General features: G+C 44.7%; 2 protein-coding genes across 2 annotated transcripts; both read right to left on the bottom strand.

The window, feature by feature from the left end:
- Window positions 1-766: 766 nt before the first annotated feature.
- LOC131693071 (protein stoned-B) lies at window positions 767-6,542 on the bottom strand. The gene is made up of 6 exons (XM_058980577.1): window positions 4,464-6,542; window positions 4,179-4,404; window positions 3,358-4,119; window positions 2,878-3,298; window positions 2,431-2,823; window positions 767-2,365 (listed from the first exon to the last, which is right to left on the bottom strand). The coding sequence occupies exons 1-6, from the start codon at window positions 6,540-6,542 to the stop codon at window positions 2,224-2,226; spliced, it is 4,023 nt and encodes a 1,340-aa protein (XP_058836560.1). The 3' UTR covers window positions 767-2,223.
- A 21-nt stretch (window positions 6,543-6,563) lies between these two features.
- On the bottom strand, window positions 6,564-9,909 carry LOC131693076 (protein stoned-A). The gene is made up of 3 exons (XM_058980590.1): window positions 9,756-9,909; window positions 7,947-9,028; window positions 6,564-7,891 (listed from the first exon to the last, which is right to left on the bottom strand). The coding sequence occupies exons 2-3, from the start codon at window positions 8,998-9,000 to the stop codon at window positions 6,564-6,566; spliced, it is 2,382 nt and encodes a 793-aa protein (XP_058836573.1). The 5' UTR covers window positions 9,001-9,028; window positions 9,756-9,909.
- Window positions 9,910-15,239: the final 5,330 nt, after the last annotated feature.

Genomic DNA, 15,239 nt, shown 5'->3' with positions numbered 1-15,239 from the left:
TATATTTACTCTTTACTTCGATTCTGCATGAGATTTCAATCAGTTTGAATATTAATGAATGAAGGAGGCGTTGAATCTGAATATCTGTTTCGGTAAATAAAAGCAGAAACAGGTAACTGATTTTGAAATTTCGAAACACTGCTATGCACATACCCTGGGCAGATACCTACGTACCAGTTCTGCAATCAGACGGCACACTACATTAAGCCGTGCGTCAAAAAAATTGAAAAAATTCATCTATTACAACAAACACTACCAAACAGCCTTCGCCATCTGCTGATACATCACAGGCAGCCGGCCAAAAAAAAAAATGCGGGAGAAACAATAATCCACGGCATCCCCAAACCAATAGCAAACATATCAAGCGAAGTAAAAAATAAAAAAGAAAACTGCTTTATCATAGTCACTTGAAAACACAAGCACCAAACATCTAACAGCAAAAACCAAAACTGCTCCAACAACGACGACATGGATATAAACACGAGAGCGGCAGAAGGCATACGGGAAGATCAGTAAGCAGCAGAGGACAACCTGGTCTTTGTTTCCCACCGAGAAAGAAAATCAACACAAGGAGCGGAAAGCAGTGCGCTCAGATTACACGGTAGCAATAATATTCGTTTTTTATTTACTATTCATGAATTGTACATTTCTGTTTCTAATTTCTAATAAATAATATCAATAAGATCGAGTGTTTGGCAGTTGAAAAAATTCAATTAAAACTTTCAGTTACGGGCAGTGATATTCGCATATTGATAAAAAAGCCACCTGATTTTCCATCTTCATTTTCAATCATTCCCAAGTAATATATATATATATAAGGTATAGTATCAGCAATATTTGTCATTTTGTTTGTTTCTTTGGATCAAATTTATTTCATCAGTATATTTTGTTTTTATTAGCTTTACGCGTATATTTCTTGTCTTTAACATGTTTTGTCGGGGTTCAGCTTCAATCACAAGCTTTACATCGGTTGCTAGTCGTTTCATCATTTGATTATTTTTGTTCTGCTTTATTATGTATACATAACGATTAATCTTTTCTTCAATATTTATAGTGTATATTCATACCGCATAACCTGTGACATATTTCTGTTTTCAATATTATTTAAGTTTAAACTTCTATCGATTTATAATGGTTTTACACGTAATCAGTAAATTAGCCAACAAAATCTGACCCATTTATACTCTCCTGTTCCGCTACAGCTATCGCTACTTGTTTATTATAATATTTTCATTTTACAACACATGCACTGTGAATTGTAACGCGTGTCTCTTTTATTTTCATTTTTTTATTTTTGTCCCGTAAGCTAGTAGATTTCATAATTTATCGCTTTAGTTAGATATTTCTAGAATAAACAAATCGAATGTTGGTTAGTAAGCTAAATCATTTTTTTCCAATGAAGTTTCAAAAAAGCATTTCATTCCATCGTCATCGCCTACTACTTTTTACTCACTCGCGATAATTCTCACGCATCATCAAAGGAGATCATAATGAAGAATATTTTAAATAAACAAAACGACTACTATGATATGTGTGATACCAAAAGCAGGGTTTTAATTGTTTAAGACCTAACGAAATTTTGATCTGCTTTGCCCTAATACAATGCCGAAATGGTTTAGTTATATTTGTTAAGAACTATTGCAACGAGTATTATTTGGGTTTTTTTTCTTTCTATAACATCAGCGCCATCACAAGATTAACATACATTTGTATTGTTTTATGATTACTGCAGAAATTGTTTACTCGGCTACTATGTGATAGGAAATTGCTGCGTAACTGATAGCGTCAAATGACAACTAAATTTATTCTGTACAGGCACGTAAAATCTAATGATTCATTTTTCGCAAAATTTCTAACGAAGAAACCAGCAAACTTATCCTTCGAACAGAAATAGAAATTGATTTACAATCTTGTAATACTTTTCGTTACTTGGTTTTCTTAGATTTGCGTGATAAATACATAATTTATTGTCAAACTAACATAACTATTTGCTCAAGTTATTTGATGTATGTGGCTTTTTGCTCAACCTCGCGTTTCGTCGTTTCACCTTCGACAGAGGCCATGTTCTGTTGAGCTTTGATTTTATTCCGAAGATAAGGTTGATATTTTCCGCGAACGGATACCTGTCGAAGCTTAATGCCACAAAAATTTGCGTAATTCGAAGTCGGATTATTGCTTAGGATTCGGACGACGCACGGCTAGATGAAGAGGATGAGGAGGAGCTTAATTTGAATCCGAGTCAGAATCGCTGGGAGCGATTGGCGTAGTAGCCATTGGTTGTTCTTCCTGAATCGGTTGCTTGGTAACGGCCGTGGCTGCCAGGTAAGCGTTTACCGATTCTCCCGTCGTGTGTTCGATGCCGACCCTGCAGGATAGTCAATCGTTTAATTTACTATTGATGCGAATAGGAGCGGGGAAAAGGATACCAACCTGTATTCGTGTCGAGCTAGATACCGCACGTACTTTTCCGGTGGTTCATCACTGTCCGACTCTTGCACACTAATCGATCGGACGGTCGTGTGCGAAACCTGCGTTGCCGGCATGGTAAACTCCACGTAGGCATACGGAGCCAGTTGCTCCGGAATCTGGTCGAAGCTAGTCAAAGCCATCCGACACACGAGTTGATGGGTTGTGTAAGCGCCCTGGCCCTCCTTCGGCAAACGGGGACATCTCCACACGATTGCTCGATGATGGTGCTCGTATTTAGCCTGCCCGGAGGTTACCTCGATCAAAGATTCCTGCAGCGTTTCCACCGTGCCCAGGAATCGCTCGATTCCTTTGATTTTACCCGTACGACGATGAGCAGATTTTACTGAGCCATATCTACCGAAAAATGAATCTTAGAACTGGAAGACTTTCCTTTCGTAAACGATTTACCTGAAGTGCTTCTCCACCCGGAACAAGTATATCCAACACTCCGGTATGGGAAACCGAATGGAAACGTCTTCACACGGGATCTGGCCGAGCTTGCGCGAGGCAAAACCAGGCACCAGTACGTCAGCCCGCAGTTCGACCTTATTCCCAGTGACACACCAGGTCGCCTTGAGCTGTAGTGGAAGCTCGCGATTCTTCGGCGGTCGTACCCGGAATCGCATCAGTTCTATGTAGCAGGCGTCAGGTGGTTTAAACTTGATCGTGCGACACCGCTCGTACACGTCCTGCTGTACACAGCCATGGAACTCGACGCCTTCCAACCGAATCCACTCTTCCGTTACAACCGGAATAATATCATGTCGTCCGACAACTTCCTTACCCTGCCGCCACAAATCGTTGACTCCCAGTTCAATATCGGGCATTCCTAGAAATAATAAAATGTTTTGTCTTCAACCAACAAACCAGATTCATAAGCTAACTTACCGGAGAGAAACGCTAAAAAGAACAACCGTACCCGAGCAATCTGTTTATCGACGTGTCCCTCGGCATCTTGCTCCACGTACAGTTCATCGACGGCAGTCACCTGCACCTCCTCCATTTTGTACGTCAACGCACGATCACGGTGCACGTTCATCTTGAACAGCGCTTCCTCGATGCACACGGAAAACTGTTTCATATCCTCGTAGTTCATCGAACCTAGCTTGAACAGCTGCGATATCTGCGGAGCATGTTCAACCGGTAGACCCAGCTTTTTCAGATCACTGCCCAGCTCCTTCACCCCCTGATAATCACCCTGAATCGCATATGCCGCAAACTGACTCAGCTTGTTCGTCAACCGTTCCGCTTTGGTTACCTGACCGGGTCTGACACCCGGTCGCTCCTTGTAGAACACGTACTGCAACTTGATGGTGAAATTCTTACCAAAATTGTCGTATTGCTGTGCTCCAATCTCCGACACCGAGTAGCATGCCTGCAATGGAAGCTCCTGGAAGGGATCCTTATCGGTTGCAGCGTTAAACAGCTGAAGCACCGGACTGTCACCCTGGGTAACCAGTCGAACGTAGATCTTCTTCCAGAATCGTTGTCCGGTGATCTTTTTCTTGTTCGGTTGCCGCAGCTGCATCTCCCAGCCTTCGCCGGAATACACGATACGGGGGAAGTCCTCAAGCGGTTGGGAAACATCGTCGTCGAATAGTGGCGTAGGAGGTGTCTCCTGTGAATCAGTGCGCTGTAGCTGTGGAGTTGCTGTTGACGACATAGAAACGAATCAACTTAGTTCAAAATTTTCATCCCTTATTACTCACAATCAGGAAGCGCAGCCAAGGTAGCTTCCCCATCATCCCCCTTGTCGAAAGGATTTACCCGCGGCGAAGAATCTCCCGAATAAATCGAAGCAGTTTGAGGACTTCTCGGTGGTGGAGCCAAGGCAGGGGCCAGTCCCACATCCAAACCTTCCTTCGGTCGAATAACCACGCTGAAATGATTTCCTTCGTCCGAATCCCGCGAGTGTGATCGAGCGAATGGAGTTCCCTGAAGTGAAAAATGAACCAATCAATCCACCACCTAACAACTACAAAACATCGACTCACCTCCGGGGCCGTAGGCCCTTCCATCGATAGGAAAGGATCCCCGAAACCATCCTCATTACCGAAACCGTCACCACCGTCGAATCCACCACCGGACACATCGCTCGTTCCCCAGGCATCGACGGCACCGAAGGCATCCTCCGCGGTACCATTTCCAAGATCACCTTCGAGGAAAATGTTCCCGACCTTGTTCTGCGTTCCCTCGAACTTGGCAGCGAACGAATCGAACGCATCCGGTTCTTGGGTGAAGCTATAGAGTGGTTCCGTCGGTGCTATTGTATTGTTGTTGGCCGAGTTTCCGAATAATTCATTGGCCACCGGTTCCGCAATGGACGCCGCGTAAGGATCGCTTTCATCTACCGGCATCGCAAACGGGTTGATCGTTTCGGTCACAGCGACCGGTTCCGCGTAAAATAGTTGACTGGACACTGCTGGAGGTGCCGCATCGACGTGATTGTACTCCATTGATACTGGTATCTCAACGGGGGTTGGAGCTGGAACATGTTCAACTACCATTTCAGTGTCCATCGAGTATTGTTCGTCGGGTCTTTCCTCGGCGGCAATGTTGACAGTACTGCCCGATACGGAACTAGGAATGTTACCGGATGTTACATTCGACCCAGTCGGGCTGTAGTCTGAAGAGGCCTCGGATCGTATTATAACTTCGTCGGGTTCTGGAGGTGCTTCCAGGACAATCTCCGGGGATGGCTCCATAACGGGCTGTTCGACGACTGGAATCACTGGCACAGGTTCCGGTTCTGGAATAGTCTCCTTGATGATTACCGGTGCTGGCACCGGTTGCTGTTCGGGAGCTGCCACAACGGTTTCGGTTGGAGGAATTTGAGCTTGCACCAAGTTCTCGGTTAAATTTGGAATGAATGATTCAGTACCCGTGGGTTCCGGACAACCTCCACCGAAAATGTCATCGAAATCGCCGCTCAGCAGATCAGTCTGCTTAGGTTCCTGAGCGGAAGTAGCAGCCGGGGCCGCCGGCGTGGAGAACAGAGACATAATATCTTCCTTAGTTTTCGGGGCAGGAGGTTTCGGAGGAGCTGCCTTGGCAGCAGTGGGAGTAGTACCGAAGAGATCGAAAAGATCCGCTTCCTGTTGTGGCTGAGCTGGAGCTGGTGGCATATGTGGCACACTGGGAACAGATGCCGTAACTGGTGATGATGCTAACGAACTTCTCGGAGGAGCTGGACGCGGTGGAGGTGGTCTTGGACGCGGAGGCTTTTGAACTTCGGGTTTGGCTGGAACGGTGGCGGCAGCGGCGGCAATCGTTGGAACTGCGGGTTCCGCGAATGGATTATCATTGGCATTCTGTGGCATACCAGTGCCGAAGAGGTCTGGATCCTGCGTTGGTTGTGGCTGGTCTCCGACGGATAACAGATCGCCAAAGTCGGGTGTTGGACTGGGAGAATGCAGATCTCTCATAGACACCGGGCTGGGCGTTCTGGTAGCCGGGATCTGACGAAGTAAATTCGTACTAGTCTGATCGAGCTGGTCGGCAATCGAACTAATCAACTGCTGCGTTGCCTGCGATGGCGGGATCGGTCTCGGAGGAGCCATCTTGTTGCTGTTATCTTTGGCAGCTTTCAACTCATCTTCACTGGAATACGCGTTGATCATCGCATCATCCATCAGGTTGGTGTTGGTGTGGGGACCTAACTGTAGATGCGTCGGTTTCGGAATTATCAGATCATCATCTTCGTTGATTGTGGTGTCGAAGAAGTTGTTGTTAGTTTGCTGGTAGGGGGCACCACCACTCTGTGCCATAATAGAGTCAGTTACTCCGAAAATTTCGGCACCGGTTGTCACTACCACCGCGTTGTATCCCGCAGTGCCAAACAGATCATTCATAGCCGGAGGAGCCACTGCCGCAGCAGCAGCCGGTTCGTCTGCCTCACCGCCAAAGTCCGCAAATGGATTACCGACCTGCGCCAAGAATGGATTGTCATCCACCCCCGCCGCAGTACCTCCGTCGTCTTGCGCATCATCATCGTCACCACCGAACAGGAAAGGATTCGAGACCGGCTCACTGCCTGGCATTGGCTCATCCTCCATCAGAAAAGGGTTCGCCATTTTGCTCCTTTGTGTCTTCGCTTAGTTATGGATTAGTTCGTTTTCTAGTAGCTTGATTTCAGTCTTGCCTGGTCCCAAGTCGTTGGCAAACGAAGTGTCGAACGGATCGATGTCAGTCTCGTCAATGGAGTTACTCGGCTGGGGAGTTAAAACTTTCACAAAGATGGAACCAGTTTCCTGCGAATCGGAGAGAATATCCGGATTCGGGGTCGCGGATACTGCCGCCGCTGGAATCAGTTCGTCCTCGAGAAGTTTAAGCTCGGTTCGACCTGGTTGGATATTGACAGCGATCGAAGTGTCGAAGGGATCGATTTCCGCCGGCTCAGTTTCCACTGCCGGTGTAAGAACCTTTTGATTGTAGTGCTCGTGAGTACCGAGCAGATCTGAGTTTGGTTGAGTTGTTGGAGGCTTTTGCACTGGAGTAATAGCCCGTGGGTCAAAATCAGGGTCAGACAAGCTGTGTTTCAGAGTAGCGTTGTTCAACTCCTGCTCGATTAGGTTTATCTCAACCTGAGTCGGTGCAGTGCTTGGTACGAACGATGTGTCGAACGGGTCGACAACTTCCGACTCCGGGATCGAAGACTCTCGGTTATAGTATGGTGTGAGCGGTTTCTTGGTTATCGAATGATCAGCGTCTAGCTTAAGCAAGTCAGAGTCTGGAACAGCGAAGAGTACAGTCTTGTTCTTAGCCGATCCGTTGATTTGTAGACACAAGGAAGACTTGCGCTGAGCGATGGAAGCGAAATCGTCGGCTTCCTTGTCCGGTTCACTGTCGGCGCCTCGAGGATCAAAGTCTGGATCACTGAGCGAGTGGTGTAGTCCACTCGGTTTGTCGGCCAATAATTCCTCCTCCAAGAATTTAAGCTCGGTTTTTCCAGGTGCAACAATCGAGTTGACTGCTGATGTATCGAACGGGTCAACCTCGAATCCTGCGGAATTCGCGTCAGTGGCAAGCAGTTCCAAAGGTGCCTGATCGATATCAGCAAGATCAGTAGCACTTCCAGATAGTAGATCTTTGGTTAGACCGCCGCCGACTTGCAGTTGGGAATTTTCCTCTGCCGAAAAAAGATCAGGAGTTTTCGCTCGGATCGGGGCGGTTATTTTATCGTCCCCAGCTCGGGGATCAAATTCGAAGTCGTCCTCCTCTTCCTGGAGGCCTTCGTCTGCACGTGGATCGAAATCGTCGTCTTCCTTGGCAGTAGCAGGAAGAACACGCTCAACAAATCCCGTATCAAATGGATCGTCCGCTTCGAGTTCTAAATCGTCGTCTTCTTCGAGGCCTACAACGTCCGCAACTTTTGGTCCGGTGGATGGACGCGGTGGTGGCGGACGAGATGGTTTCTTAGCACCTACAAAAAAGGATAGTTATTGACGCGAAAACAAACTTGAATAAGCAGCTTTTACCTTCGAGACTAGTCTCACCTACAAGTAATGCAAAATTGTCCCCTTCAACCGCTGGTTCACGTTTGTTTAGGTCGTCAAACTCGTCGAGATTAAACTCCGGTTCGACCGGTTCTGGCTCCTGCTCCTTTTTAGCTTCTTGCTCCTTCTGTAGTGCTATATGTAGCGAAACGCTCAGATCGATCGGTGCATCGCTAGTGAGCTCGTCAGTATCGTCGAGAAGAGTTAGTATGGATTGCTGTGGGGCAGACTCTTCCGTGGACGGTTTTGCTTCCTCGCCGTCTGCTTGTGCGTCGTCGAAGCTTTCCAACAGCAAATTTTGTGGTCCTCGCCGTGGTCTACGCGAAGATTTTCTTGTGGAAACACTCTCTACGCGACCGGTTAGTACTTCGACGGCAGCACCGATATTAACGATCTTCTTTCCACGCTTCGAGACTTCAGGGCCTTTGATAACCTTCTCGGCGTAGGAAGTATCGAACGGATCTGGACCTTCGAATGACTCTAGCACTGGTGATTCCGGCACATAGGCGATCGGTAACTCACCCGAGGCTATAGCATCGATGTAGTTGGTGTCGAAGATATCTTCCTCGACCTCGGAGTTTGGCTCAGAATCGGAGAGTTCAACGACGGCGTTGATGAGCTCTTCCGCAGCCCTCTTCTCTTCGGCTTCTTTGGCGGCTTCCCGAGCTTTCTCCTGTTCTTCCTGTTCCCGACGAAGCTGCTCCTCTCGTTCCTGCGCCTCAAGTTGTACCTTGGTGGGAACTTTCTGGTAGAAGGAAGCTTCCTTGATACGATCTAGGTCTTCCTGGGTCTTCTTGAGAACTGTATCGATGCCAGTGGTAAGCGCTGCAAACTTAGACCATTCCTCGTCGTTTTCCGACTTTTCACCCGGTTGATCTTCACTGTCGGACGGTGCGGCCGAATTGAGCGCTGAGGATGCTTGAGCCTGATGCTCTCGGCGGTATTGCTCTAGCTCCTCTTCGGTGAAGAGCTCTTGATCTTTTTTCGACTTTTTACCTTTCTTTTTCTTCTTTAATCCTTTGGGTAGTTTAAGCATTATCTAGACCGCCGAGACATCGAAACGTCTACAAAAAGAGAGTAAGTAAATCTGGTTCAAGGTCATTGTCCAATTATTCGAGAAGTGTTCCCCTGCAAACGAAGGGGAAGAGGAAAACCCCTCCCCCCAACAATCTTGTTCCCGACAAAAGTAATTGTGTTTCCACTCCAAGCTCTGCTAACAATCTAATGCATTCCACTTCCTCCCTAGTCTCATTTGCCTACTCATGAACCCCGACTGCACACATTATTAATTCACTTTTGCGGACCCAATTATCGGTTACACGAGAGGATGTCCACAGAGTGCACTATTTTTAAACTTGTTTTCCATATCCTGGCTACTCCCATCAGACTAAATCGGTCGACTGGTATGGAATAAATTAAAGAACAAGAACGAAAAAAACCTGATTGGCTGCCATTGAGGCTACGACGATGATCCGACGATAAATGAGTAAGCACTTGAAAGATTATCGATTTTTATCCGAAGACAATTCATTTCCCAGAACCATCTTAACGGCAGCAAAATTCCATTATCGCAGTAGGCCGTTTTTTCACTCAACAATACCAGCCGAGCGAGAAAAATGCTACAGAAAAGAATCGAATCGATTTCGCCCGAAGATAGGCAATCACCATTGTGGTGCCCTCATTGCATCTAGCGATTCGAAGCGAACGGAGCGGAAAAATCTGATTCCCGGCCCGCAGAACTCCTGCAAAGCTGCAACGCCAACTGATTCTGCATCCACCGAAACTACTTACGTCTCTTTGCAAAGTCTTCCAATGGGTTCGAGGGAGTTTGCTGCTGAAATTTCACAATTTTCCACCGAGAAAGGCTCCAGCAAACAACTTACACCCACCGAAAAATTTTCACTTCTGATGTCGACTCGGGTGCGGCATCTGGTTCAACAGCGCGATTGGGTCAATTCGATGGTTCGCTATTAGGTCAACTGCTATTTCCGGGAAAATGATTCAATTTCTGAATGGAATGTCACGATGAAATGTTTGGCTTGATGACAGGAAACTATTTCCAATGCTACTGTCTAAGTGAATCGAGGGGAAAATAATCAAACATGGCACCAATTTTGTCAATTATCTGCCAAGTTTGAACTAATGGAAAACATCCACTGTCCGGCTATCGATTTGTGGTAGGGCGCACGCGCTTCCGCCATCATCGCTACGGTAGGGACGTCGTTCCGAGCCTGCCGAAGTGGAATTGCATAACGAGCACACGCAGTTGTGTTGATGAGAGGCAACCCCGTACTGTCTGTCAGGGTTGAGTAGAGTAGAGAGAAGGTGAGAGATGGGGACGGGGGTGAAAAGACGATTGGTGCATTTGACCTAACGGTACAAGCAGCAGGCCATTATTGTTTGTTGCCCTGGTGAGTAAAGGATGGCTGAGTAAAAATCCCGCATGCTAGCAGACTCGCTCGCGTGCTACGTCATCGATTCCAGTGAGAAGATGCACGCGACGATGATGTTGGAATGTCGTTCGTTTAGGCATGTTCTTCAGAGCACGTGGTTTCGGCGTTGCTTTTTTCCGACATAAAAGAGGGAGGTGGGGTAATACGGATGCGCGTGGAATCTGATTCTGCAAACAGTTTTTCTGTTTCGATTATAGAGGTTTTAAACGTTAGGATCATTCGTCTCATTTTTCGGATGAAAAAAATCCTAACCGTATGTGCGGGGCTGGGAATCGAACCCAGGTGAGCTGTGTATAACGCTATCAATTTACCGACAATGCCATTTCCGCCACTTTCGCAAACTAGTTTCTTTGCGATATTTTTTTTCGATTGCCCTCTCCTAGGTTGACGGGTTTGACGGTACTGCAAACATTTTCAAGCATATTTGAGCAGACAACTGCTTTAAGATGGTTATTGCATTACGCCTCGATAGTGGTGCATTGAGGAGACCGAGAGGGCTTATGGGCCTTTTTTATGTTTTGTGTTATTTCATACTCTGCACCAGCCCAAACTAACAGTCAGCTAAGAGCCTGTGCACACTGGCGTGGCCGATTGGCGGGTCGCCGTGGATTGACTTTTTCTGTGGGCTGTGTTTGCAGACATTGTTGAACAACTTAACGGCTGTCTTTTTGAGCACGGTTCGCAGTGGGAGTCATTGTGTGTCGATTTATTGGTCGACCTCGTCAACGTGCACAGGCGCATCAAAAAAAATTAATGTTGAAGCCTATTAGTTGTGTTGTGTTGTAATAATTGTAGTTTTTAATACTAGTATAAAATTGTTATGTGCTAGTCGTATGTCTATCTGTGTATGTGTTCGACTGAGTATTTGTGACATATGGGTCAGGGAATGGATGCAGAACTGGCTTATATGATAGAATAGTGGGTAATCCTTCTTAGGATCACTTTTTACCGGTGTTCAATTCGTGCATTCGATTCGATTCATTCGGATTGGATAAATAAAGGTACGATTAATTTACCGACGCACGTCAATTATCCATTCCCGGTCAGCATAGCATGAGAAACTTCTAACGGAATGCAATTGTCGTTTTCTGGCATTTAGACGAATCCAAGTAGTTTTATTACATGTTACATGTGTATTGTTCAATTAATACTCAATATCAATACTAACTCTTCTCCGTGGGCGTGGCGGTGGCCTCCAGACTGCAAATTTTTATGCTTAGGAATTTGTAGCTTGGAGACCTTGGATTCTGTTGGCCCCTAGAATTTAATAGCAACACAGCGCGTGATTCAGTTGGTGGATAGAAGCGAAGGAATACCCTGTCGACTGGAAGATTGAATTATTTTTGCTATTTATTCAACTAGATCCATACCGATGCAGTATCCTATAGTTGATGGTTCATTACATATAATCTAAATTAAATATCATTCAATTTGCACAATGCATTAAAACTTAAGGCAATTAGCCAAAGTACTCGAATCATACCAATTTAAAACCATAATCTAAAGTAAACATCATTCAATTGCACAATGTATTGAATTTAAAATTTAAGTGAACTATCCAAAGTATTGGGATCATATCAAAATGTGCCACGCGAAACAAACCGTCAAATAAAGTGGCTATGTTCCCAAGCAACTTAGAATACGTCCCTCCCGTTCTTTTCTTCTACCTTATTTGTCTGTTTTTGTTTTTCTTCTATTAGTTTGCTTTTCCACTACTCATGTAAACCAAAAAAATCAGTCAATTTATACGCTTCTACTTAATGTCTTCATTTTTTCTTCTTCTTTTAATTCGGCATGTTCTTTTTCCTTTTATCACTATATCTTAATTTAGATTTATTATAACACTCACTAACACAATCAATTGCATATTCTCTCATATAGACTCATAATATCTCATTCAAAACGTATAAACGCCGCTAGCCTTCGCGATAACACAAACCGGGTCAAAAACGCGAACATGCAATTGTAATCATCCACACATACTCGCGATCTCGCCAACAACCCACCGCTCGCGCGATCATGAGTCGGTCACGTTAGGATGTCCCTGCCCTCGTTCTTAACAGCCTAGATTCATGTCTTCAGTTGGACCAATGAAAAATGAGGCTCATATTCATTAGACAACACATTCCATGGAAACGTGACAGGGAACTCTAGTGTTATGGGGGAATTATCTTCTAGTACCTGAACCGTACACTAAAAACTAAGCAACAAACTCACGGTCCGCGCGATCATTCGAGAACACACGAATATGCATATGGCCACACAGTTACAAAATCGAATTTATACACGCGAAATCACATACGTTCTGGCATACGCGACAAGCACGTGTACATACAAGCGCCTGAGCTTTTCGCGATCTTCCACGCACATCTACGGCTGCGTTCTTACTAACTTGATAAAACCACGGGATAAAATGAACTTTTTAACACTTATAAATTGACATCACCTAATCACAAAATACATACATTAGCTATCAAACCTTATGGAGAAATATATTGTATTTATTTCTGAACAGCCATCAGTAGCACTGTTCAATGCACCTTTTCATCACATTCTGCAGCGCAATTATTCGTCAAGTATACATCAATCCATTAACCCTACCCCAACCCACACCCTGTTCCTCTCCCATGGCGTTTTGGTGGTCCGCATAAACTATTCTGTCATTACCCCTCCTATCATCGGCCTTGGACTGACTTGCGCTCTCATTGCCCCACCAAACGCTGCAAAATGAAAATGAAATGAAAATGATATTTTTTTCGATTGCATTCCTCATACCTAGATAATTGGTTCGAAGTTATACATCTTCTTTACTGTATTTGTACGTTATACTGCTTAAAATTCTTATGGATGTCTTGTCCTGTCTGGTTAAATCCACAAAAAAATGTCTTTTATTCAGTTCGTTTGCGCATTTGTTTTTTTAAAGGTTAGGTCAATCCAAGCATTTTTAGGACTAGTAATACAATTTGGCCTATTTTATACAGGAAACACATTCAGAAGGAGGATGAAATCCTTCATCGGAATAGCAGCAACCGCATCAGGTACACGGCAGAGATAACGGACAATGATGACAGGGAAATAAAAGCAACATGCAAAATTTTGGCAAACGGATGTTCAATGATTACATCCCCGTACTATCATCATAATGAACCGAAACACCGAGGGGTCTGCCTCGGACTCGCAGGGAAATCCCTTGAAAGGGACAGACTAGCAGGTCGCAGATTGTCGACTTTGTAGTCTTTGATATCCAAACAATTTCGATGCGGATAAGCAACACACCGAGTTGGGTGTATGATGATCATTAGACTGGTTCAATTTTTTATTTTTAGCTTCACCAGGCTCTACTGGTTCCTTTTATGGCCCTTAGTAATTGTGCAAATTTTGGTACCGATTGCTTGTGTCTACGGACCCTCCAAAAATTTTAAAGTTTATATGGAAATTAGTATGGAAAATCGGGTAACATTGAAAATAAATTCTTAAAAAATCGCCTCATCAATCAATTAGTCAGAACACTATATATTTCTAAAGGTATTCTTCTAATGAACATATTCGGGGAACATTGCAAGTTTGTGAAAATTCGATGAGAAAAGTTATTAACTCAAGAAGCAGCAAGACTTCAGAACAAGTGGATTTTATTATTAATCATAGCAACCCTGTTTGAATAACTGTATCACACGGGCGGTGGGTGACAAGTCTAGTTAACACTTGTATATCGATGGAGCTATTCAAACAGGGTTGCTATGATTAATAACAAAATCCACTTGTTTTGAAGTCATACTGCTTCTTCAGTTAATAACCTTTTTAGCGAATTTTCATGAACTTACAATGTTCCACGAATGTGTTTAGTAGAAGAATACCTTTTGAATCATATAGTGTTCTCATGAATTGATTGATGAGGTAATTTTTTATGAATTTATGTTCTATGTTGACCGATTTTCCATACTAATTTGCATATAAACTTTGAAATTTTTGGAGGGTCCGTAGACACAAGCGATCGGTACCAAAATTTGCAGAATAACTAAAGGCCACAAAAGGAATCAGTTGTGCCTGGTGGAGCTAATAGTGAAAAATTGAACCTGTCTAATGATGATACTGTATGACCAATGCAGGTTGGCTTATACGATGGAAAAAAGGGGGCCAGTCTGCTTCCTCATCTCGTACAGATCAGAAGCCAAAAAGCGACCTGCTTGCGAACAGCACACAAACAAAAAATACTACCCGCGCCGCGCCGCTCTAACGTGTACGTGTAGCATATAGACACAGGAAAGTTCCGTTGCAGCTAACTGCGAGTGAAATGAGTGAACAACAAAATAAATTTCGCCCATTACGGGAGAACACAATCGCGATTGATTTTTCGCAAACCCGTCTTAGACCTTCAGTGCGCGAGGTGGAACAATTGGTCAAGGTGAAAATGGAACTTGATCTTACAGAGATATCACACGTCCAGCTTCACCACACCAGGAATGTAGTACTAATAACGTTCAACTCCTTAGCCGAGGCAGAAAGGTTCGTAGCAAAGAACAACATGCAACATGACGTCGAATATGAAAACGTCAAAACCAAGATCCCCGTGTATATGGACCTTGATCTAACGGAAATTCGCCTCCATGATCTGGCACCTCGTACTAGCACGGATTATATTAAAAGATTCATGTCGAAGTATGGAGAAGTGGAATCCGTCTCTAACGACACTTGGAGAAACTTTTTCCCTGGCATTCTCAACGGTGTTCGGGTTGTGCGAATGCGGCTGTACCAACCTATACCATCTTACTTGACTTTCGAGGGCAGATCATCTCAAGGTGTTAACTACATACAAAGAACCCTA

The sequence above is a fragment of the Topomyia yanbarensis genome, chromosome 1, assembly GCF_030247195.1.
Source record: "Topomyia yanbarensis strain Yona2022 chromosome 1, ASM3024719v1, whole genome shotgun sequence".
Lineage (NCBI taxonomy): Eukaryota > Metazoa > Arthropoda > Insecta > Diptera > Culicidae > Topomyia > Topomyia yanbarensis.
The sequence above is the reverse complement of the archived record's forward strand: the minus strand, read 5'-3'. Positions and strand labels throughout refer to the sequence as shown.

Coding starts and splice junctions, on each gene's coding strand:
- LOC131693076 (XM_058980590.1), bottom strand. CDS start 9,000: ATGCTTAAACTACCCAAAGGATTAAAGAAGAAAAAGAAAGGTAAAAAG. Junction 7,892..7,946: donor AGGTGAGACTAGTCTCGAAG/GTAAAAGCTGCT, acceptor CCTTTTTTGTAG/GTGCTAAGAAACCATCTCGT.
- LOC131693071 (XM_058980577.1), bottom strand. CDS start 6,542: ATGGCGAACCCTTTTCTGATGGAGGATGAGCCAATGCCAGGCAGTGAG. Junction 3,299..3,357: donor CTTTTTAGCGTTTCTCTCCG/GTAAGTTAGCTT, acceptor TATTATTTCTAG/GAATGCCCGATATTGAACTG. Junction 2,824..2,877: donor CGGGTGGAGAAGCACTTCAG/GTAAATCGTTTA, acceptor ATTTTTCGGTAG/ATATGGCTCAGTAAAATCTG.